Below are 22,146 nucleotides of genomic sequence, written 5' to 3'. Positions count from 1 at the left end.
GACGGTATGGCAAAGGTGGCACAGCTTCCCAGGACAGGGCAGGGTTGCAGGAATGGGGTCTGCCCCAACAGCCTCAGCCCATCAAATCCTCTAACGCAAACCCAGCAGAGCTGGAGTGAGGCCAGCTAAGGAGAGGGGATGTTAATTTATTGCAAATCTTCACATCAGACGCTCCAGCCAGCACCAACTGTCCCAGATACACCTGCTTGATGTTATACACGCAAATAATAGCCCTGGTTGATTTACTGGAAGCAGCCATATTTCATTATAATGCACTATCTTCATGGTATTTGTTTTCAAATTACCCTTAACGCATCATCATCATCCAGGAACCTGCTGTGCTCATCTCTGAGGACATACAGAAAAAGCCCTGGCCTCAGAGAGCTGGCACTCAAAGACTGTGGATTTTGTCACCTCCCCTCTGGTTGTCACTGGCCCAGGAGCTGCTCCAGCAGCAGGAATGTGGCTGCAGAAACCAAGGTGGCTCAGGCAGTGATGGAGAGTGTGACTGTCACCTGGATGGACAGAATGAAGCAGAACAGGAGAGGGACCCTGATTCCATCAGCAGACAGGGTAGAGGCATTTCCCTGCCTGGTCTAAAGATAAACCACAGGAGAAAGCCCAGATCTACCAGAGGTCACACAGGAAACCCAAAAAATACTGCTATTTTCCTGAGGCTTGTCAGGTGTATGGTGGCAGGTCCAGGGACACCGGGGGAGAGAGCAGACAAAAGCAGTGACACAGCAGGTGAACAGAATGATACAAATGGTAAAACGAAGCCAATGCTGGCAAGAGGCCTCAGGGTGCTTCCACCAGGTGTCCCCAGTACAGGGTGTCCCCAGCACAGGGTGTCCCCAGCACAGCAGTGCTGGTGGCCCCGGGCTGGGACAACCCCACGTTCCTCATCCCTCCAGCGATGCCTTTTCAATCTTTTCCCAGCTCCCTGCCATATTAGGTGTAATTCAGCAGCTCCTCTCTCCTCCTCCTTCTGTGCTGTAATTAGCATTTTTTGGCTCGAGTCACGTCCTTCAGCCGTGCCGGGACAGCTGTCCTGAGGTGAGGAATGCCCTGGGCACAGCCCCAGCCGGCCGCCGCTCCTGAGCTTCTGCAAGGGTGAGTGCTCAGAGGGACACCCCAGGTGACATGTCAAGTCTCAGGCAAGTGGCAGAGCCAGCAAGAAGGTGAAGGCAATTATTTTATGTGCCCTCCTGTCCCTCCCAAGGGGGAATTGCAAAGCAAACCTGGTTGTTATTAATAAGTTGCCCTGAGACCAGTGGCTGAGCTGTGCAGGAAAGGAAAGCCTGACTCAGAGACAAAGTACCTGCCTGCAGGGACAGTGGGGCTGCAGGTGTGGCAGGTTTGGGGCTCATGGTTTTTCCAGGTGTGCAGCAGGGCAGAATTTGGGATGGAGCTGTCAGGAGCCTGCGGGTGCTCCCAGGAATGCAGCAGGACTCACCTCTGGCCATGCAAGTGAGGCAGAAATCAGGGACGTCACTGTGAGATAAGCTTCCAGCAGACAGAGAAAGAGGAATAATAATGAGCAATCCTGGTGTAGAAGAGGACGTGTGGGGTGGAGCAGCAGCCACGCCGTGGGTTGGTTTCAGTGGGACTTTTAGGGTTTTAACAGCAGCCAGGGGATCTCAAGATGAGGCTTCAGACTTCCCGGGCACTTAAAGAAAGCTGATGATGAAATGTTTTATAGCTTATGAGGAACTCACAAGGCAGCCAGGACCTGGATAATGGGGGATTTTAATTACTTGGATATTGATGGACATAGTAAGTGTGCAGCAAACCACAAAGGGAAACCTGTGGCCGGAGGGGAGAGCACAATTGATCTATGCACAGCATGTTAAATAACCTAAGTTGTTTGGAGCCTCTTTTGGCCCCAGTTCCAGGAGCAGAGCCAAGTATGATAAATAAGGTCGGGGTTTGGAAGTGTCTGGAATCCAACTGTTTGTATTCTTGTTCGATTTAAAATATTAATGGGGACAAAAGCAGTAGGAGCCACAGCAAAGCGCTTGGCTGTGTCTGCCTGGGGCGGTGAGGGGCTCTGGGGAGCAGCTGCCTGGGCCCTCAGGCAGCTCGGGAAGTTTTGCACAGATTTGCCACAGCAGAGGGTGACCCGGGTGAGACATGGGCCAGGCGAGGAGGGAACCAGAGGCTGAAGTAATCAAGAAGGATGGAAAGTCTGAGCAAGCAGCGTGGGTGGGATGGCGGACGCCAGGCTGGGCATGGCACAGGGAGTGGAGGGGAGTCTGGCCTCACCGGGCAGGTCCTGAGGCTCTCCTCGTGTTGGGTGGCATCAAAGGTGTGTCCAGGTCTCCTCCTGTCACCTCAGGTGCATGCTGGGCTTCCTCGTCTATCACACAGCTCCGACTGCCAGACATCACAGGGGAAAAACTCTGCTTAATTAAAGGGGTTCCCGAGGAGCCCGGCAGAGGGACCAGGGGGGGCTGGAGCTGCTGGGCGGCTCCGGGGCTGCTGGTTTGCAACGGAAACGTGTATCAGCACTATAGAGGCAGGGCCCTGTTTGCAGTGATAAGATGGTTTTCTGTGTGGGTGGCTCTAATTCGGGGCTGCAGCTGCTGTTTGGGTTGTGGCTGAGGCCTGTGACGTGCCTCTTGGTTTTGCATCACCTCCCAGGCAGGTGTCTTTCCTGGCTGACCTGGCGGACACCGCTGGGTTTGGGAAGGAGGTGCCGAACCCCCCTTCTAGTTAGTGTGGAGCCTGGGCAGAAAGCACCATCCCACCCTAAGTGTGGAGAAGTGCCTCAGAGCAGAGGTCTGGGGGACCATGGAGCAGAGACCAAACATTGCTGCTGCACCTCTGGCTCTGTAGAGGTGATGGAGAGCTCGGCTGGGCTCATCCCATGCATCCCCAGCTCCCCCAGCACCTGCCAAAACAATCCCCTGGGGCAGAGTGGGACCTGGGGCTGCACCAGAGCAGACACAAGCACCACGGTGCTCGCAAATGCATCGTGGCATTTTTAGGTGTAGGCATAAATTATTTAAATGCAACGTGCTTCCCGTCACAATGCACCTCAGACCTGATGTGTCTGCGTCCTGTGATCAATATTAGACAGCAGTGGTTTGGAAACAGAGAAATCGAAGCTCTTGCAAAGCAGCTGTTGCAGCCTGCCAAGAGGAAGGAGGAGAAGGGTCTGTGCATCACTGTGCATCTCTGGGTGCTGGGAGCACAGCAGGATCCTCCCTGAATCTGACTTGAAAGGAGCTGCATCCGATGAACTCGTCTGCTGTTGCTGGGCATGTCTCTCACAAAGCACCTGGTGAAGTCAACTTGAGTGTGGTGAACCCTTGCTCTGCAGTTTACCAGCCTGGAGACACTGTGGCTGGACTCTGTTTCTGTGCAGTTTTTAGGCAGATCCTCATCCCCCAGAAGTCGTGTGCTGAGGGTGAGCATGCCCACTGCTGCAGGGTACCCCCTTAGCTCTTCAGAGAGCTCCAGCCTCTCTCCCCTGGTTTCTCACCTCCGCTACTCTCTTCCAAGGTGGCACAAATCCACATTCCTTCTTCCTGAGCTGGAGCGTTGCTGTGATCCTGGGGGTCCAGGGCAGGGTGTGGGAGGTTTGCAGCAGGAACAAACCCCCCCGGGGGGCTCTTCTCCCCTTCCAGGTGCCGGCATTGCTGCTGACCAGTGTAAGCTGCAGCACCGCTTGTGGAGCCCACGCAATGCCCTGCAGTACCAGCCTGCACCCCTCCCTGCAAGCCCTGATTGTATTTTTCATTTAAGCTGGAGTGATATTTCTGCTCCCCCCCACCTAAGTTTGCTGTTTTCCTGAAATGATCTGAAATGTAATAGACCCAGACAATCATCAGAGTGAAATATTTCCTACATAAAATATGCAGCAGCTATTCAGAATTGAAGACTGAGTGGAATGAGGGCTGCCAGGCAAAGATTTAAAGGTGCTGACATGTTCTCATAGGTTGTTTACTGAAGATATCTTCTCCTAAGCCCCAGTTTTAAGACTGCCTTTCAAAAGAGGGCACAAAATAAAATTTAGCAAGAAGCTTTAATAATTCAAGCTGCCGTGTGCTGAGCTTTTTGTTGTCCTTATGGGAACGAAGCCTCATTTCAAAGGACCTTGACTCTCTCCTGATGGTGCAGAGTGGCACTGCCAGAGCTATTTTTGCACCACGACACTGATTGGGTGTGAAACTTGTCTCTGGTGGCTGTGCCAGCAAAACCTGGGCAGGCAAAACACAGAGACATATGGCCCTGATTTCCCTAAAGATGCTGATTCCAAGGAATTTGGGGGTGCTCTCTTGCTGTAAAAGGGCATCTTGGGCACCTGGCATTATGAAAAAAGCTTTAGTGCTGCTCTTGGGGCAAAAATCTGCCCACCCACCCCAAGAGAGCAGTGAGAGGAGCTGAGCTGGGGCTGTCGGCTGCTCCTGCCTCATCTGCTGCTCTGTCTGCCTCGTGGGAGTCTTGTTTGTCAGGTCCTGGGTTGAACCAGCATCAGAGAGGGTGTTGGTCCCTGCAGGTACCTGGTGAGGGCCAGGGGGTTGCCTGAGGCCTTTTTCCCTTGCCGGCTGCTCAAGGAAACCACAGGTCCCCATGTCCCCTGCCAGGGAATGCTGCAGCTCTTGGAATCCAAAGACAGGGAAACCTGTGTGTGCCCCAGTGCTGCACCTTTGCCCTGTGACACCCTGAGCCCTTAATACATCAGGAGCTGCTATGAAGCTGGCAATGGAGAGTAAAACCTTATGCCCCAAAGCAGCATCCCCAAGCCAACACCAGCCCCTCGGCCCCCCAGCACTTTCCCCACGAGCTCTGCTGCCTCCTCTCCTCCCCTTTCCCCTCTCGAATGGGTTTGAGCGACTTCAGCATCATCCCCATGCCAGGAGAGCTGCTCTTTGTTAGCTGACCCCCGCGATCCGGCTGCAGAGGCACCAGCAGTGTAAGACAGGCAGCCCCCCCCCCCCCCCCCCCCCCCTCCAAATCCCGCCCGTGGTTTGTTTTACCTGCCCGCCCCCCCCGTGCTGCTGCTGCGACGGAGACTCTGCAGCGGAGCCAAAGGCAGGTTTCTGCCGCCACCTCGCGATGGAGAAGTGCTGGGATGTCGCTATGGGATGTCCAGGAGGCGGCTTCGGATGGAAACGGAGCCCGGCGGCACGGCTGGGTTTGGGAATCGCTGCTTTATTGGACCGGGTCATCCCAGGCGTGCCCGGCCCCGCCGGCAGCCCCGAGCCCGGGGTGTCGCGGGGAGGGAGCCCGGTGGGATGCAGCAAGCATGGCTTGGACAGACATGGCTCTTCCCAGTGCTGTGGAAGGATGCTGTGCTGATCTCAGTGCTGTGGAAGGATGCTGTGCCCATCCTGGTACCATGGAAGGATGCTGCATTCACTGCGTGCCTTGCGGGGCTATCAGCAGCACTGCTCTCCTCCCTCGATGGCCCATAGTGTGTTCCCCGGGTCCCAGATGGGCAGCAGGAAGGGTGCTGCTGAAAGGAGGGCTTGGGTGACTGTCACTGAGGTGAGATTGTGGCTCGTGGGCCTGCAGACACACACCGGAGCCCTTTGGCCTCCTGCAGAGCTTTGTGCATCCTCGGGGCAAGTCAGGCACTTATCATCCCCTCCCTGGTGGTGTCCCTGACACTCTTCAGGAAGCTGAAGATGTGGGACCCTCCAGTCCCTTTGGCTTCCAGTGCAGATGGAGGCTTCCCTGTGGAAGGGCCAGCCCTGTTGCCTGGCTCTGCTCGCTCGGCCTTGGCCTTGGCTGCTGCAACACTGATGTACTTGGTGACGATGGTGATGTGGAGGGACCTGAAGTCTGCCAGTGCCGAGACGCACCGGTTGAAAGCGGCACAGAGCCGCGCATCTCCGGAGGAGAGCACGTGCTGCTTCAGGGAGGGGGCACGGTGGATCTCCTCCACAAAGGCTCTGTGGGGTGGGGGCATGTAGTCCCTCATCCTGTGCAGGAACGCAGCTGCAAGACACCAGCAGAGGAGGAAATAAGTTGTGGTGTCCACAACTGGGTCAGTGGTAGGAAACTACCCAGGAGTTTGGCTTCCACGATACTGGGAGAATGAGGCCCTGGAGCATCCTTGCTTCAGGCACCACTGCCACCCCTGCCTCTGTCCCCAACACTGAGCTGGGCCTCATGGTACCTGACAGCCTGCACAGCCTCGAGCCCTCCGACTAATTGAGGGAGAAAATCCATATTAGGTCAATGCTCCATTAGGGCTGGTCTTAACCTTAAAAGGCAGGTTTCAGCCCTTGCTCTCAGCCTTTTGGTTTTGAGTTCTTTGGGGTTTTGGTTGCTCTTAGAGCAGTTTTGCCAGTTTGTGATAAATATATTCTGTTGTGGACCAGGCTGATGAAAGCTATGTGAATGGATGAGCTGCATTACTGGCAGGATGCTAGCACCCTCTGCTCCCCCATCTCTGGTCCCATATATAACCTCAGTAAAACCCTGACACACAAAAAGCAAAGTCTGTCCATGCAGGAATTTCTAGTGGCGAGGAAGTGCCTGCCAGAGCCTTGTTTATAGCCTCCCTAACGAACCGGGCAGAGCCTTGCCCCAGTGAGGGCTTTGTGAGGGAGAGATGGGCACATGTCCTGTTGACTGGCAGCTCCAGGCATCCCAGTGGGAATTGCCCTGGCTCAGTCCTTCCCCTGCCCCTTATTTGCTTAGGAAAAATAACACAGCGTGTGACTTACTGCTCTCCTGGCTGTGACGGATCCCCAGGAGCTCGTCAAAAGCGTGCAGGATGGTGCTCTGCGCCGCGCTGCCTCCCGAGAAGGCCATGGGCTGCTCACACACACCTTCGTAGATGAGCCCATCTGGCATTGCAGGGTTGTCCTTCCAGCTAGGGGGGACACACACAGCAGTCAGAAGGGAGCAGCCACAGGTGGCTGATATGGGGGGCACTACAAGAGGGGACCTCGGGCTGGGAAGATTGAGTAAAACCTTCCTTACCTGGCCCATGGATCTCCTCCTCCCTGCTCAGCCTTGTCAGCTGCCCTCAAACATGAGATAAACTTGGACATCAAACACTGTGCCAAGGCACAGGACAAGGTCGTGGGTGCAGGGAGAAACCCTTAATTACCCTTTGACTACAATCTAGGGCTCATTCTAGGGGAGTGCCCGTGGTGCTGGGCCCCCACAGCTCTGTGGCTGCTCCTCCATCTCCCACTCAAGGCCCATGGCAGGTGCCACGCGCTGGTTTGCACACTCAGGGGTGCTGTGGGTGTGCGAGAAGGGGTGGGGGGTGTCCCTGCTCTAGGCAAAAGAAAATAGCAGCATCCAATGTATGAATTGCTTAAGAGTGGCCCTTAGAAGTTGGGCTGCCTCTGTGCCAGACAGAGTTGCCCAAATACTCTTTCAAGCCCTTGAAGTTTGTACTTTGGATTTTTGTCTGTTCTTGTTCTCTTGAAATGATGTCTTTAAAGACAGCACAGGACAGCCTGCCTTTATTTATTTCAGCAGAGAACAAGTCTGTAATGTGATTTCCTCCCTCTCATAAACCTGCTCATCCTCAGAAGCCCAGGAACTGGGCACCATTGTTGCCTCCCCCCCGTGCACCACTAACTCACCACCCCTGTCATCTGTTGTGCAAAAATGGATAAATGCTGGCTCATAAATGAAAAGCGGAGTTTTAATTTCAGAGAGATAATGTGACTGGCACAAAAACATCTCTTGACCTTCTGAAGAATGTACCATTTCATGAAGCTTTCGCTGCTGGCTGCTAAGGCTGTTTGAAGGCTGGAGCAGATTTTGCTCCAAATGTAGAGAAAATAGATTCATTATCAAATACCATAATATTTTTAGCTCTCCCAGGGATGTATTTATAGTAACCTTTACTAGTGGGAAGTTCTTATAAGCAGAAGTGAATTTAAAAGGCATGTTATTCCAGGCTGATGACCATCAAGATAAGGTCAGTTTGGATAAAAAATGAGAGAAACCTAATGAGGATGCATGGAGCCTTTTGACTTAGGAATGCTGAAGAGAAACAAAAATAGAAACCCCCTGAGAAGCCCAGGAGCAGAACAGTTGGGATGCTCATGGCCTCACAGTGAAGATGAGGGATGGCAAACCTGCAGAGCTCCCCTCTCAGGGCCATGCTTCTGCCTGGCCCTGCTGACATGTCCACCCTGCCAGACACTGCACCGGTTCCTTCCCTGCCCTGGGGTCCCTGTGTTCTACCTGAGCTGCCCCTTCCCAGCACATCCCCTGCTCCCCTGGCCCCGGGAGCTGCCAACACAGTGACTTGGGAGGGAAAGGAGAAAACACTGAACTTACCCAGAGAGAAAAATCCGGATCACAGCGTAAAATACTGCTGGGTCCACATAGTCTAGGAGGAAATCAAACCATGGATGTTACTGTGGGCTAAAGGCCACTTGCTCCCTCTGCATTGGTGCTTCCCAAGTGGCAGCCGGGGTGCCCCGCATCTGTGCTCCAAGCAGGTCCCGGCAGGAGGGGCTGGTGCAGTGCAAGGTGCTGGTGCCCTCTCCTCAGGGTGGACTTCTCCCAGCTGGGCTCCTTGGGGCACCACACTGGTGCCTGGGGATTGCTCAGCCCAAAAACATCCCCTGCTTTTAGCCTGGGCCTGTTTGGGTGCTGCAGTGCTAACGCAGCCGAGGAGCTGAGGCGTGCACTGCGCTGCGAGGACAGGAGCTGCTCTCGGCTGCTGTTACCGTGCATCCGCTGCAAAGCCTTGCCCATGTCCCCGATGGCCTCTGCCAGCTCCTGCAGGGCTTTGTGCAGGGTCTCCTCATCCAGCTGCAGGATGGCATGAATGGCCTGAACGATGGCCTGCGAGAGGAGAGGAGAGCACAAAGTACTGAGGGGCTGGGATGTCTGCGTACAGTGTCTTTGGGTACCCACGCCAGCTCTGCCCCTTCCCTAGCCCACGAGCAAGTGTGCAGGGATGGTACACCTCCTGGGTGTGCCTCTGTGGGTGCTTTTTGGGTGAGCAGAGAGCTCCAGGGCACAGCAGTACCGTACCTTAATCCCAGGAACAGCCGCCTTCTCCACCAGGAGGGTGACCAGGATGAAGCCTCGCAGGCTCTGTCCGCCGGGAAGTGAGATGATGGTATCCAGGTTCCTGCAGGGGCGACCGGCAGAGCAGGTGAGCAGGGAGCCTGCTCAGGATGTCCCCGAACACCTCAGGACCCCTCAAACTCCTGGAGCAAAACCCTCCTGGCTGTCAAGCCTCTTCCCTTCACCCAGGCAGAAACAAACTGGCATGGAGCAAAAGGGGAGAGGGGCTGCTCTGGTTCAGAGGAACCCACGACCCTCCCTGTGCACTGTGCTGGCCAGGCTCTGCATGGACAAGAGCAGCCCACGGTTCAGCTGCGGCCACAGCACGATGCTGTTGTTGCAGTGGCATTTGTGTGCCAAAGACTGCGCTGGTTTTGTTGTGCTCATATATCAAGAGGTAGGCTCAAGCTAAGCAGAGACCCGCAGTGTTGGAGTCCTGAGCCAATTCAAATAAAACTAATACTGTTAGAAAATAAATAAGCATTTTAAATACTTACTCAATTTCCAGAGGCCTGAAGGCATTTCAGTTATTGCCAACAAATGCAACAGAAAAGGAGAGAGAAAGAGAGATGTTATAAATTGTTTCAGCACCAGACACCACCTGGCAAGACCCTTCCTCAGACCTTCTCCGTGAGACAGGCCCACCACAATGGTGGGTTTTCAATGGGTTTTGGCAAAACAGGAGCTATTTGGGAAGTTTGTCCCTCTTGTCCTGGACAGACCCTACTCAGGCTCATCGGGAGGAGCCACACTCAGTCTGCCCATCTTTGCCCGTTTACCCGTTGGGGTTCTTCCTCCTCCAGTTGGCCAACACAAAGTCCGCATGGCTGAGGATGGGGGGGAGGCCGAGGGCCTGTGACACCTCCCAGAAGGGGACAGCAAGATTTCGGGGCAGGACCTGAATGGCACAAAGCATAGGAAAGGACAGGGACACTGTCAGGTTGGGGAATGGTGCCCGTCTGCAGGTACCCCACCAGGCAGGAGGGGTCACACTCCTGCTGTGGCCTCAAAGCCAGAAGCTTTGCTCCCATGGGATGAGTCCCAGGGGAGCAGCATCAGATCACAAGGAGCAGGCAAACTTGCTCTGCATTGCTCTTACCTTCACAGTGCCCTCCTCGCCCTCCTGCCAGAGGTAGCCCATTGTGATGAAGCTGAGCACCAGATGTGCCAAGTGCAGCTCCTCACGTCCTTGCAGGTGCTGGGTGCTCAGCTGTGGCATCTGCCAGGGAGACCCTTGGGAGCACAGGGCACCTCGGGAGCACATGGTACCACAGGGGTCCATGGCAGAGGCTGCCCCGCCAGCCAGAGACAGACCCTGCTAGTGCCTCCCCCTGCCCTTGTCCTCCCCTCCATTCCCTTCCACCCTCACAGGGTTTGCTCCTGATTTGCCATCGCTAGTTTGTTGAGCACAAACAAAAAACCACGAGATTTTACTCAAAAAGTCAGCGCCTCAGCAGCTCTTGTCACATCTAGAGGGTTTCCCCTGGCACCACTCGCTGCGCTCCAGCCCTGGCTGCCTGGGCTGGCCGGTGCTGCTGGAACTGACGTAGGAGTCAGTTCTGTGCCGACCTCGCGGCTTTGCTTTTGCAGGGCGCTAGCCCTGCCTGCCTGGGCCCTTGCTGAGGACGTGGCTCTGCTGCTGCTTTGCTCTTCTGTGCCTTTTGCAGACACTGCTGTGCCCAGCCAAGGTCTGAGAGACCTCCAGAGCCAGGAAAGGTAAGGCAGGTACCTGGTGAACTCGTGAGCGGAGCCGATGGCTGGCGATGAGCTGAGGCAGGTTGTGGGCGATCTCCATCCAGGGGCCATAGGGTGCTGGCAGCTCTGCCTTGGTGGAGAGAGGGGAGGGTGGTTAATGCACGGCCCAGCCAGCCCCCACAGCTTGCTAATGGTTCCTGTCTGGTTCTCCCTCTTGGAACAGCAGCCTGCATAATTGTGAAGTAATGGAGGATATAAACAAGGATCTGCCTGTCCCTGAGCACTCCCACTGTGCAGTGCCCCCTCTGATGAACAGTTCCGCTCTGAGCATGGGAGACCTGCAGCCTGACAGCTCTTGTTGCACTGCCTGAAATCCAGCAAAGCCAAGGCCAGTGTGTGGATTGCAAAGCTCCTTCTCCTCTCCCTCGTGCCACTTGCTGCAGCTAGCTTACTAATTTTTAAAGTGAGGGGTTTGTCCTGTCACAGAATCACAGAATCACAAAGGCTGGAAAAGACCTTTAAGATCACCAAGTCCAGCCTATGAAACTGTCTAAGCCAAAACAGCCCATACCTTCTTCCTTGCTCTTTATAAACTCTTATAAATAGTGTTAAGATGAAACCCAACCAGAAGGCTGCTCACCAACCCCTCTATTTTTCTGTTCTCTGTCTCTTGTAGCACGCAGACACGGCAGCGCAGCCATCTCCTACCAGAGGACAGGGAAGAAGGAAGCCGTACTCCTCGGAGAGCTGGAACCTGCTCAGCACCAGGGGCAGCGGGGTCTCCTCTGTGCCATTGCCAGCCTCCATCGCCAGGCGCCGGCTGCGGGGTCGGGATCTGCTCCGGCTCGCTGAGACGCGCCCGCGGCCCCGCTCCGGTATGTGCTGAGCCAGCGCCGAGCACCGGCCGTGGGGCTGCACGTACCTTGTCCCAGGGGAGCAGGGCCCGGCCACCCAATGGCCGGAGGGGCCGAGCAAACACGGCTAAAGGTTGCCGATAAGGTGCTGTGGAGCAAACACTGATCTCTGTCCCCGTGGGCACCCACCGCTGGGGATGGTTCGGGGAAGCTCCCTTGCCGTGGGTAGGGGCTGCAAGCTGTCTGTTCCCAGGACCCACCCCTCAGAGCTGCAGGGATGCTCCAGGCTCCCATGGGAAGCTGCACTGAAGGGGCCATAGGTTTATCTGCCTAATGACAGACCATGAGCTGACGCCATCATTAAATTCCCAGTGACAAACAAAGTGCAAGACTGTAATAAAAGTGTTAATTGGCAGCCAGACTGCAACAGCAGTAACTGGCAGCAGTGAATGGTGTGCTGGTACCCACCCCAGAGCACCAGCTGTGCCCTCCCTGTGGCTGCATGCACTCACTCCCAGGGGGGCAGGGTGAATGGTGATGCACAGACATCAATTAGACCTTGGTCTGAGGGTCTGTGGGCTCCTCACCTAGTTCAGATGCAGAAGAGCAGAACTCCCTGCCTGCTGGGGGGTGAATGCTGGTGAGGCCCACACTGCAGGCAGAATGGGGAGGGGGCTGCCCGGCACCGGGGGGTTCCTGGCACAACACCTGCTCTGATGAGTCAGGCTTTCCCTGCCACCACTGAGGTGGCCTCAGGGGTCCACCCTTGCCAAGGGGGCTTGCCAGGATGCTCTGAGCATGGCTTGCCAGAACAGTGGTTTCCCAGGGGAAAATCAGCACGGCCAGTGCTGTGGGCACTGGGGATACCAGGGGGCAGGGGAGGGGAAGGGCTGGGGGACACGGGCAGCAAGATGGGCACTGCTGTGGGGTGAAGGTGTGAGGGCACTGCAGGGAGCGCAGGGCTGCACGGCCTGTCTGTACCTCTGCTGCTCTCCCTGCAGCCTCAGCATAGTGCTTGGCTCCTTGGGTGTTTTGCCCCAGGCAGTTCTGGTGTGATGATGGTAGAGGTGCCTCCGTCCCAGCGGACAGACAGATCTACTGGACAGACAAACCTGGTGGCAGCCCCGTTGTCCCCTTCATTGAGGCACAGACTCGTGGCTCCACCCAACACCTTTATTACGGCTTGTTCTGCGGCTTCCGTGCTCTCTGCAGCTCCAGGTTTGACTCCATGTCTGACTCCAGCTCTGTCTCCCGGACGTTACCACCCTCCTCGGAGCTGTGGGGAGAACCAGAGTGGTGCCTCAGCCCTGGCCCCCCAGCCCTGATGTCCCTCCTGTCCTGGCCCAGAACTGCTCCCCTGCTCATCCAAGCTCCATCTCCCTCCCACTCTGCTCTTCCACACCACAGACTGAGCTGCCACTCCCCATTTTTATTTGGATCCGCAGCTTCTCCTATATCCTACTTTTCCCCTTTCACAATTAGCTTTCCCCAGAAATTAGCAAACAGAAAACCTATTTCCTCTGGCTCTTGCACACAGGCAGCATACTTGGTCCCAGGAAATCCACCCTTAGTTTTGCTTCTCCAACATTTGTGTATTTCAGACATCTGTTTGCCCGTTTCTTCCCCTGATGACCAACAATCAGTTCCAAGTTTACCAACAATCATTTTCCAGTTCACCAACAATCATTTTCCAGTTTACCAACAGTCAATTTCAAGTTTACCAACAGTTTCAAGTTTACCAACAGTTACTGTTCCCCAGGCACCACTTTCCTGCTCTGCTCTGTCCCTGCTGTAAATCCCACTCACCAGCTTTTCCAGCAACGCCTTGCTCACAAAAATCCCTGCCTGTCTCCCACACCCAGAACAAAGGATTTGCATTAACTAATACCAACTTACCTCCCTACTTGTGATTCCCCCCTTGCACAGAATTTTTTCAGCCAGCTCCACTTTGAAATGGCAACACCACCACACAGCAGGATCAGGAAGACGCTGCTGAAGCTCAGGAGCAGCGAGTTCTTCAGCACGACCAGGAGAGACTGTTCGGTGACATCACCTAGGGAGAGATGCAAAGGTAGAGGACAAGCTCAGGGGAGGGAGATGCCCCCCGGCCGTGGCTCAAGCTGGGAGCACTCACCCGCGTCCGGCGTGCTGTCGATGCTGCCGCCCATGGAGGACCCTCGGGTCTCGCACGAGGGGGGGCTCCATCCTGGCAGGCAGTGGCAGTCCTTCTTGTTGTTGCACACCTGCCCACGCCGCGGGAGGCAGAGAACACCCCTCAGTGTAAACCCTGCTGAGGAGCAGTATTCCACCTCCACTGGGACTGCTGCCTTTCCCCTGCCCCTGCTCTCCTCTGCACCCCCCCCCCCCGCGGCACGGCAGCCTGCTAGCACCCCAGGAGCCCTCTGTGTGAGTCCCTCCACTATCCCCCCAACTCCCATTCTGCCCCTCATCACCCTGCCTCTCTCCTTGCACAGCTACACTGATCGCTTCCAACACCAATTCAATTACGTGCAGTTAACTCCTCTCTAGATACTCTTTTTCCAGTTTTCTGCTAATCTAGACAAACAAATACTCCAAGCCCCTTTATCTCACTTATTTTTCACTTGGGACAGGAAATAAGTTAAGTTCTCTACTTAATTTCTCCCACAGTAACCCATTACTGAGTGATGATTTCAGAGAACAAGCATTAGCCCAAAACACGGGTCTGGGCAATTCTCAGACAAGCCCCAAGGGGCTTTTTACCAGAACCATTCTCTCTTCTCCAGCAATATTCATCAAACCAGTAGCACTAACCCAGCTGCACTGCTGTTACTTACTCCATGCCCATGGCATTTTTTCAGTACGTTGCAGTCATACTTCAAAATTGAATGTGGGTGGCACGTGCCATTCATACAAACCTGAAAGACCAAAAAGAAAGAAGTCCTTCTGGGCACTCCTTTATCACCCCTTACAGAATCACAGAATTATTGAGGCTGGAAAAGTCCTCTGCAAAGGATTCCTAGCCCTAAAGAATGATCAAAAGTCAACAGCACAGGTAATTATTAAAATCATTAACTACAGAGCACCTTTAACTCATACTGCAAAACAGCAGCTATTTCTGAAAGTGTTACAGTGGTGACAATTATATGCCTTCTCCAGATGCTCGTGCAATATTCCTTACCATCTCATGGCCACATTTTGTGCCGTCTTTTATCAGGAGAGGATCTCGCACCTTGGGTCCTTGCATAAAGTCGAAAGACACGCACAGATGTTCTCCCACTCGAACATAGATTACGGCAACCTTGGCTTTGGTGAAGGGAACAGGATCCGGGTATGTACATACTAACTTTCCACAGCCCACAGCCCTAAAAAATTCGTTAGCACGACAAATGAGAACAGAACATACAGCATCTGATTGATCAGAATGCTGCGGATGTTGAGGTGCATAGCTCAGGGAGGGGGATGGACACAAAACCCTAAGCACATGAGATTTCAGAAGACCTGAATCCTTGATACCAGGAGAGCAGCTGTCCTACAAACCATCAGATCACTGAACATTCACACAATTATGGGTGTGCTGCAGTTGCCTTCGGATGCCTCCAGTTACTCAATGCCAGAGCCAATGCTGCAAGTTAATTTTGCCCAGCAAAAGAAAACTATACCAAAGCAACCTTCTCACAGATTAGTACTTGGCATCACCAGTAAAGGGCAGCACAAATTAAATATATATTCCCAATTGAACACTTTGCATTCCCATGATACCTACTCCCAAGAACAGGCCTGATATCCACGTGATGGGTGGCGGCCACAGTGGCCAAACCTATCCCCGTGCATGTTGACTTCCTGGTAACAGGCCAAAGGAGCATTTCTTGAACCTATAAGTTTAGAAGTCATACTGGTTACCACCGGGGGTAATACAGACTAAGACACCTCTGTTGCTTCCAACACTTACCAGTTCTGGCCTCTAACAGAGGAATACTTGGCTACTGCTTTAGTCCTACTACTAGCCACCTCTGTTCAGGTTGTGGGACAGACTGCACAGTCGGTAGAACAGCCTGACCAGTCCAAAACACCTCCCACACCAGGACTAGGTTTTGTCTCTAACCTGATCTCCTCCCTGAGGGAGGTAGGTGTGTGTGTCTGGCTATGCCAGCCTGAAGTCCCTGTGGAACCTGTCCCCCTCTGATGGCCCCTCCCCTCCCCCTTGCTGCAAGCAGGGGGGATCCCTCATGCAGTCCCCTCTGCCCTTCCCCACACCTCTGACTCTCAGTGGCTCCCAACTTCCCCAGTTTCACACGAGAAGGTGGGCACCATCGTGCCAGGTGGCCACCTTGTGCCCTAGCCCCGCTGCCCTTGGCACGGGTGACAGGAGAGCATCCCGGTACCTTTCCCGCAGATCTGCCGGCACTGCAGGTCTGGAGAGCGGCAGCGTCCCTGGTAGCAGTACCCGCTGCTGTGCTCGCAGTTGTGCCCGTCCTGCACGTACAGGTCGGGGGGGCAGGACGCCGAGGAGCCGTTGCAGAACTCAGGCAGGTCACACTGCAGGTCGGCCGGGGGGCGGCACAGGGAGTTCTTGGGCTTGAACTGGCAGAGGAGGCAGAGAGGGCTCTTCCCCAGCCCTGCACACCCACCAGCACGTCCCCTCTCCAGCCCCACACAGCCCCTCCTGACACTGTCCTGACACATGTCCCCGGTCCCTCGGGACCCCCTCTGTGGCACTCGGCTCACCACACACGTTACACTGCCCAAGTCAGTTTTCCCCCAGAAATATTCCTCCTGGGGTTTTCAGGGAGCTGAGCTGGAAAGCCCAACCCCGGGAACCTTTCCGATTGCACAGCAGAAAGTTTCTCTCCATCCCTCAGCATGGGGACATATTATTTCTCCAAAAAATAAACCATGATCTGGTTTGTGATAATTACAAAAATGTGCCTTACCTGACATTCATTACAGAGGAGACAAAACGCAGCACAAAGTTTTTCTGTAGATGTCCGTACAAGCAAAACCAGAGAGCTGGTTCACAGTGCTGCTGGAGAAACTGCTCCTGCCCCAAGGTTTAAAAATGGCCTTAACTTCTGCTAATTATGAACACACCTTACCTGGCAATTTGCACAACATAATCCCGTGGAGCAATTCACTCCTTCTCTGAAGTTACACCGGGGAGTGCAGCATTTGTCCAACGCACAGGCCTGCAAACACAGCAGAAATCATGATTTGATGCAATTTTTCTCATCTGCTGGAGGGCTGCTGCCCTCAGCCCTGTCCTGCCAACAACCAGCCTGCGTTGGAGGGGCCGGGGCAACAGCGATACCGCGGCGATGGTCCAGACAGTGCTGGGCACTGCTTCCCTGGGCACCACGCAGGCCTGGAGGCAGCACAGCCCCCGTGGTGCAGCCCCCAAGCACAAACCCCCCAGCACAAACCCCCACCTCGGCAGTCCCGCAGTCGCACTGCTCGCCCGGCTCCACCACGCCGTTGCCGCAGGTGGCCGCGCGGAAGGACGGCTGGTGCAGAGCAGGCCTGATGAAAGGACAGTCCCTGTTCTGCCTCAGGAAGGTTTTGAAGTCCCCGACACTGCAGTTGCTGAAGGCTTTTGCCCCACTGAAACGTCTAAAACAAAGCAATGATCCATTTATGTTACCACACTTACGCTGTCCACTCTCAAACCCTGTGCAGTGCAAGGACTGGCTCAGCTGCTGGCACCAGGCACAATGGTCCCCTGAGTGTCTGCCAGTTCACTTGTCAAAGCTGACTTTACAACCTATGAACAGAGATTGAGAAGCACTCAGGAATATCTTGCTTTTGGAACACAAAGTGTGCATTTCCCAAGTCACTACTTTATCTTTCCTATAGTAAGAACAACTGCATTGTTTTCTCACAGTGTTTCCAATTCCTTTTTGGTTGTCACTCTAAATATGCTATTTAAAAGTATATTTAACATGCAATTATTTTGTAAAACTGGATTCAGATCATGTATGAGTAGGAGCACAGGCAGGAGTGCTGGAAGAGCACACTCTCCTGTTTAAAGCAAATACAACAATTACTTCTCAAAAATATTCACTAACACAAACACTGTAATTTTTATGGCCGAGATAATAAAATGAAAGGCCAAAATACTGGCAGCTGCCAGGTCCCCGCTACCCCCAGCACCCCCTGCCCACCCGCCCCGGCCCCTGCAGCCCCCGGGCAGCCCCTGGCAGGGATGGACCCCCCCGACTCACAGCGCCTCGGGGCTCATGACGCAGACGCGCCCGGGGCAGCCGCACTCCCGGGAGCCGTCGGGGCTCATGCCCAGGCTGCGTCCCAGCAGCTGCGCCAGGACGACGGAGAAGGACTCCAGCGTCACGGCCCCTTGGAACTGCAGGCAGGAGAGAGCAGGGCTGCTGTGGCTGCGCCTTCCCTGCTGAGACCCCAGCTCCAGCCCTGGGTGCTCCTGCCTGTCCCTGTCACCCGTGGGCCAGCTGCAGCTCCACGGACATGTCAGCTGGTGGGGACAGGCAGGGGACAGGCAGGGGACAGGCAGCACCATACCACGGCCACTGCACCCGCAGCATCCCTCTGACACGCCTTCCCCAGAGCCGCTGCTCCCAGGAACGCTGCCGGGTCCCTGTACCTGAAACACAGACACGCTCGCTGGCCGCCCAGCCCGGGACAGCCTGTCCCTGCCAGCCCCACCAGCTGATGGTGCCAGGCTCGGGCAGGGCTCACCCCATGTCTGCACCACCTCACTGCACCCTCGCTCATTTTTACAAGAGGTATCACAATCACAGCAAAGTCTATCGTTCAAAGGTACATGCGGTGAGCAGGTTGTCACTGTCTGCTCTGAAATAATGACAATTTTTCCTTACAGGAGCAGATAGGGCACTTCGTGGGGCTGCAGGACAGGGCTGGTCTGCTTCCACTTCAACAGCCGCCCCAGCACTTCTTCTCCATCCCCTGTTGTCCTAAAGGTACCTTTATCCATCCAGACCTCCATGGAGGACAGCGTCACTGTTAGATTAAGAGACCTGAACATCTGGAAGTTCAACAAGAGAAGTGGCTGCTCCAATATGTTTCATTTCAAGCACTGTTTAAATGTTTGTTGCTATCAGCAGCTGCGCTGTTTCATGAAAACAGACGGGAGCAGTTGGCAACCGATGATTGCTTTGCACTTGTGTCATGAGTAAGGTATGGGAAATACACAATTAAAAGCACATTTAACTATTATCTTCTCAAAAATTAGACAATTCCTACCAATACCTAGCTGCTAGTTGGCTGAAATAAGCCATCCAAATTTCCATCTCTGTACAAATAAACCAGGAAAAACTTACACTGCTGAGCAAGCTGAAGACCTCAAACATCGTCTGTGTCACAACTTCTTCATCTGCACCCAGGTAATTGTACTGAAAAAGGACATGAGATTGCATCTAGCTTCCTTGCCACACTGAAGCACGCAGGGTTATCATGACCTTTCTCAGGGGCTTGTGCCCCCAGACACAGGGACACAAGGCACAGACCATCCAGAGCCAGGCAGGACCATTCAGGTGGCCACAGCAAAGCTTCATCACAGCTTGAGCAAGGGCAGAGAAAATAAACACAGAATAGAAACCAATTGACACAGACTCACCAAAGCCCTTTCCAAAATGACATGAAGTGCCATCTCTCGCTGGTATTTGGGCACTGGCTGGGAAATAAAAATTCCTCACTGTTAATAATCCACTACTCCGTTTCAATCAGTAAGCATAAGAAATACTGGCTTGTCTGAAGGACTGAGACACTAAATCCTCCACGAGCATCGCCATCTGCTGACCTTGTTGTCAGGGCAGAAAGCCAAAGCCATGTATTAACACCCAGAGCAACGCTGAAGTTTTTTGCTAAGAACATTGGATCTTGCTTCAGATTAATATCAGGGCACAGGGACACCCACATGAACCCCAGCAACCGTCTACAAACTGGAGGGAGAAATATCCCCACTTTTCTAAATCCACCAATAAATCATGTACCCCTTGGCGATGCCTCTCGCAGGCACCTGATGAGCAACGATGCAGGTGACACCCCAGCACAAGCACTGGCCCTCCTGCACCCCCATCTCTGTCTGCCCAGACCCTGGACAAAGCTTCCTGCAGAAGCAGACCCTCCTGGGGTGACAGGGACAGCAGCAGCACCACCAGAACAGGCACCACTCACCTGGTCAGCTCCAGGAGCTTTCTTGGCCACCTCCTCCAGTGCCAGCCCGCCCAGCCCCCTGGCAGTGGGGCTGTTGGCCAGCAGGGAACCTGCCGCCTGCTCCTCACTCACTCGATACACAAAGTGCTCGAAGGCAGGAGAAGCAGCCCGGGGCTCGATCCCGTAGCTGACGTTCTCAAACTGCAGCAAGCCCCTGCAAGGCCACCACACGGGACACGTGCCAGCGGCAGCCGAGGGCTGGGAGCGGGGCCCCGGGCTCCCCCGCGGCACCAGGGGCCGGGCAGCGTGGGGGGGCGGGGGGTTACCTGAGCCCCGAGCAGGTGCTGAGGGTCACTGCCGAGCTGGGGAAGCCCTCGATGTACCCCCGGTAGTGGCAGCCTGCCTGCACCACGACAGAGCACCAGGAGCCCCTTTGGCGGCCGGGAAGGTAATCCCGGCAGGTCACGGCTCAACAAGGATTTTAAGGACAATCTCTCTTTGGCTCAAGTAATTAAAACCTTATTGTGATGCCCTCATGATAAGGAATCACCCTGCTCTGTGCCAAGCTGCACTGCTGGGTGCGGGGCCTCATCCCCTGGTCTCCATGTGGTCAGGATTACAAGCTTTGAACCAAACAAACTTGGAAGAAGAATTTTCACCCCAGCATCTCCTGTCACGATCAGGAAGCAAAAACGTGGAGAAAGAGGGGAAGCCTTGCTCCCCTGCAGGAACTACTGACATTCCCCAAAATACTGGACAGCGAAGTTACCCTGGACCAATGCAAGAACAGAACAACCATGAAGGTCACCCTTACCTTGATACGAGGCCAGTGAGAGTGCAAGGAGCCCTTCTCATCGTACGTGTAAATCCTGAAATCATCAGGTAAAAAGTACCTAGAACAGAAAAACAGTAAAATCCTCTGAAAATGCTCTGAAATTTTCTTACCCCATTTCTTGAGCTTATTCCAGGTCCTGCAGCCTGTGCTGTTGCACTGGCAGATCAGACTCTGCTGGCACCAGGGGGGATCACCAGCCTGTGCTGGGAACAGGGCAGCGGTCAGAGGAGGCAACACCAGGGCCAACTTACTGCTGCTGCAGGTGGATGGTGTACGGCTTCCCCTCGATCCTGAGGACGTAGGACACCGTGTCCTTGTGTGTGAGAAAGGGAGAATCAGGAACACTGACTTTGGAAAAGCATGCTCTGAGGGCAACTGCAAACACCAAGGGCCAGAAACAGAGCTCAGCAGAGCACGGCACCCCCAGCATCTGCATGGGCAGAACTTTGCTTCCTAAAACTGTCCCTCTCACAGCCACAGCTCGGCTGTTGGACATCACATTCCCATGCATGTATGAACACACACACACAAACATGATGTCATTTGGTCACTTAATTACCGTCTCTCCAGCTGTTTCTGAGAGCAACTTCTGGGGAACTGTGATCTGCAGTACCATCTGGGAACCTAAAGACAGAATTTGTTTTTGTTACAATCACAGGTTAGTAACACCTCGGTTGTGCCCCTCAGCCACAGTCAGACTTGCAGATGCCTGGGACAGACACCTTTATAAACCACGTGGACAGATGATGCCTCTACCTGGAATGTTCCACCAACTCTACTTTCTGCCCTGCTATCATTCACCCACACTTCATTTTCAAGTATCTACGTCCCTGCGCATACATTTTGTGCACTGGGATGCATCAGGGCCCAGGAATGTGAACACAGTATGATGGGAGCAGGAGAGCAAGCTCTAGTTGAACAAAGAGGTGCATCAGGAACAGAAATAGGGCTCAGGAGGTCACTCGCCCCCACACATCCACAACCATGCAAGAAATGTCCACTGCAGGAGGAGCCACAGCACCAGTGATGTCCCCACACCACCAGTGACATGTCCCCACACCACCAGTAACATCCCCACACCACCAGTGACATGTCCCCACACTCAGCTGCCAACATCACGCAGCTTCGCACGCTCGGCAGATGGACAGAACCGGGAACGTGCCCACCGGGAACGAGGGTGTTTCACACGGCTGCAGCCCCCACCCCGATTGAACGTGTGTCCAAAAGCGCAGCCACGCAGGCAGAACCGCAACTCCGTGTCCCTGTCACGCTGCCGGGAGAAACAAACCCCCAGCCCCGCGCCTGCCGGGACCCCCCTCGGGCCCGGCCGCCCTTCCCCACCAGCGCCCGGAGCTGGGGGGCCCTGGGGGGCCCTGGGCAGAGCTGCTGGCGGCCCGGGGCCTCTGCCGCTGCCGTGTCACTTTCCAGGTGTGATACCGCAGCCGGGCTGCGGGGTCAGTTCCCCGCACGTGTCCGTTCCCCGGGGTGCGGGGGTCTCCCGAGCCGGCCCGGACGGGCCCGCACTCACGCAGCGCAGGCAGCAGCGCGGCCAGCAGCGCCAGGCGCGGCCCCATCCTCCTTCCCGGCCGGCCCGGCCCCGGTCCCTGCCCCGGCCCCGCGCTCCCGGCCGGTAAC

The 22,146-nt window shown here is 54.9% G+C and overlaps 2 protein-coding genes across 5 annotated transcripts; both read right to left on the bottom strand.

Moving 5' to 3' along the window:
- Positions 1–5,140: 5,140 nt before the first annotated feature.
- Positions 5,141–11,508, bottom strand: LOC127394709 (indoleamine 2,3-dioxygenase 2-like). 4 transcript variants are annotated; one of them, XM_051640843.1, is made up of 10 exons: positions 11,410–11,508; positions 10,736–10,831; positions 10,106–10,225; positions 9,786–9,904; positions 9,504–9,518; positions 8,971–9,070; positions 8,661–8,778; positions 8,266–8,317; positions 6,684–6,832; positions 5,141–5,949 (listed from the first exon to the last, which is right to left on the bottom strand). In XM_051640843.1, the coding sequence occupies exons 1-10, from the start codon at positions 11,506–11,508 to the stop codon at positions 5,579–5,581; spliced, it is 1,239 nt and encodes a 412-aa protein (XP_051496803.1). In that variant the 3' UTR covers positions 5,141–5,578. The 4 variants fall into 4 exon arrangements, with proteins under 4 accessions (XP_051496803.1, XP_051496805.1, XP_051496806.1 ...); XM_051640845.1 differs by having other exon boundaries at positions 11,346–11,433; XM_051640846.1 differs by having other exon boundaries at positions 10,736–10,827; positions 11,342–11,422.
- Positions 11,509–12,725: 1,217 nt separating this feature from the next.
- Positions 12,726–22,085, bottom strand: LOC127394657 (disintegrin and metalloproteinase domain-containing protein 2-like). The gene is made up of 20 exons (XM_051640754.1): positions 21,853–22,085; positions 21,071–21,140; positions 20,763–20,824; positions 20,491–20,569; positions 20,003–20,079; positions 19,698–19,890; positions 19,138–19,194; positions 18,842–18,913; positions 18,380–18,546; positions 18,063–18,144; positions 17,753–17,889; positions 16,961–17,141; positions 16,631–16,720; positions 15,920–16,118; positions 15,301–15,409; positions 14,716–14,899; positions 14,372–14,452; positions 13,690–13,798; positions 13,452–13,608; positions 12,726–12,831 (listed from the first exon to the last, which is right to left on the bottom strand). The coding sequence occupies exons 1-20, from the start codon at positions 22,083–22,085 to the stop codon at positions 12,732–12,734; spliced, it is 2,439 nt and encodes an 812-aa protein (XP_051496714.1). The 3' UTR covers positions 12,726–12,731.
- Positions 22,086–22,146: the final 61 nt, after the last annotated feature.

This window comes from Apus apus, chromosome 26 (genome assembly GCF_020740795.1).
Source record: "Apus apus isolate bApuApu2 chromosome 26, bApuApu2.pri.cur, whole genome shotgun sequence".
Taxonomy (NCBI): Eukaryota; Metazoa; Chordata; class Aves; order Apodiformes; family Apodidae; genus Apus; species Apus apus.
This window is presented reverse-complemented; position numbering and strand designations above follow the sequence as displayed.

Excerpts from the sequence above, each read along its gene's own strand:
- LOC127394709 (XM_051640843.1), bottom strand. The coding sequence starts at position 11,508 with ATGGAGGCTGGCAATGGCACAGAGGAGACCCCGCTGCCCCTGGTGCTG. Across the intron at positions 9,905-10,105 it reads GCGAGGAGGGCACTGTGAAG|GTCCTGCCCCGAAATCTTGC; the intron begins GTAAGAGCAATG and ends TGTGCCATTCAG. Across the intron at positions 5,950-6,683 it reads CCGTCACAGCCAGGAGAGCA|CTGCGTTCCTGCACAGGATG; the intron begins GTAAGTCACACG and ends GGTGTCTTGCAG.
- LOC127394657 (XM_051640754.1), bottom strand. The coding sequence starts at position 22,085 with ATGGGGCCGCGCCTGGCGCTGCTGGCCGCGCTGCTGCCTGCGCTGCGT. Across the intron at positions 19,891-20,002 it reads AGCACCTGCTCGGGGCTCAG|GGGCTTGCTGCAGTTTGAGA; the intron begins GTAACCCCCCGC and ends GTGGCCTTGCAG. Across the intron at positions 17,142-17,752 it reads GTCATGAGCCCCGAGGCGCT|ACGTTTCAGTGGGGCAAAAG; the intron begins GTGAGTCGGGGG and ends GCTTTGTTTTAG.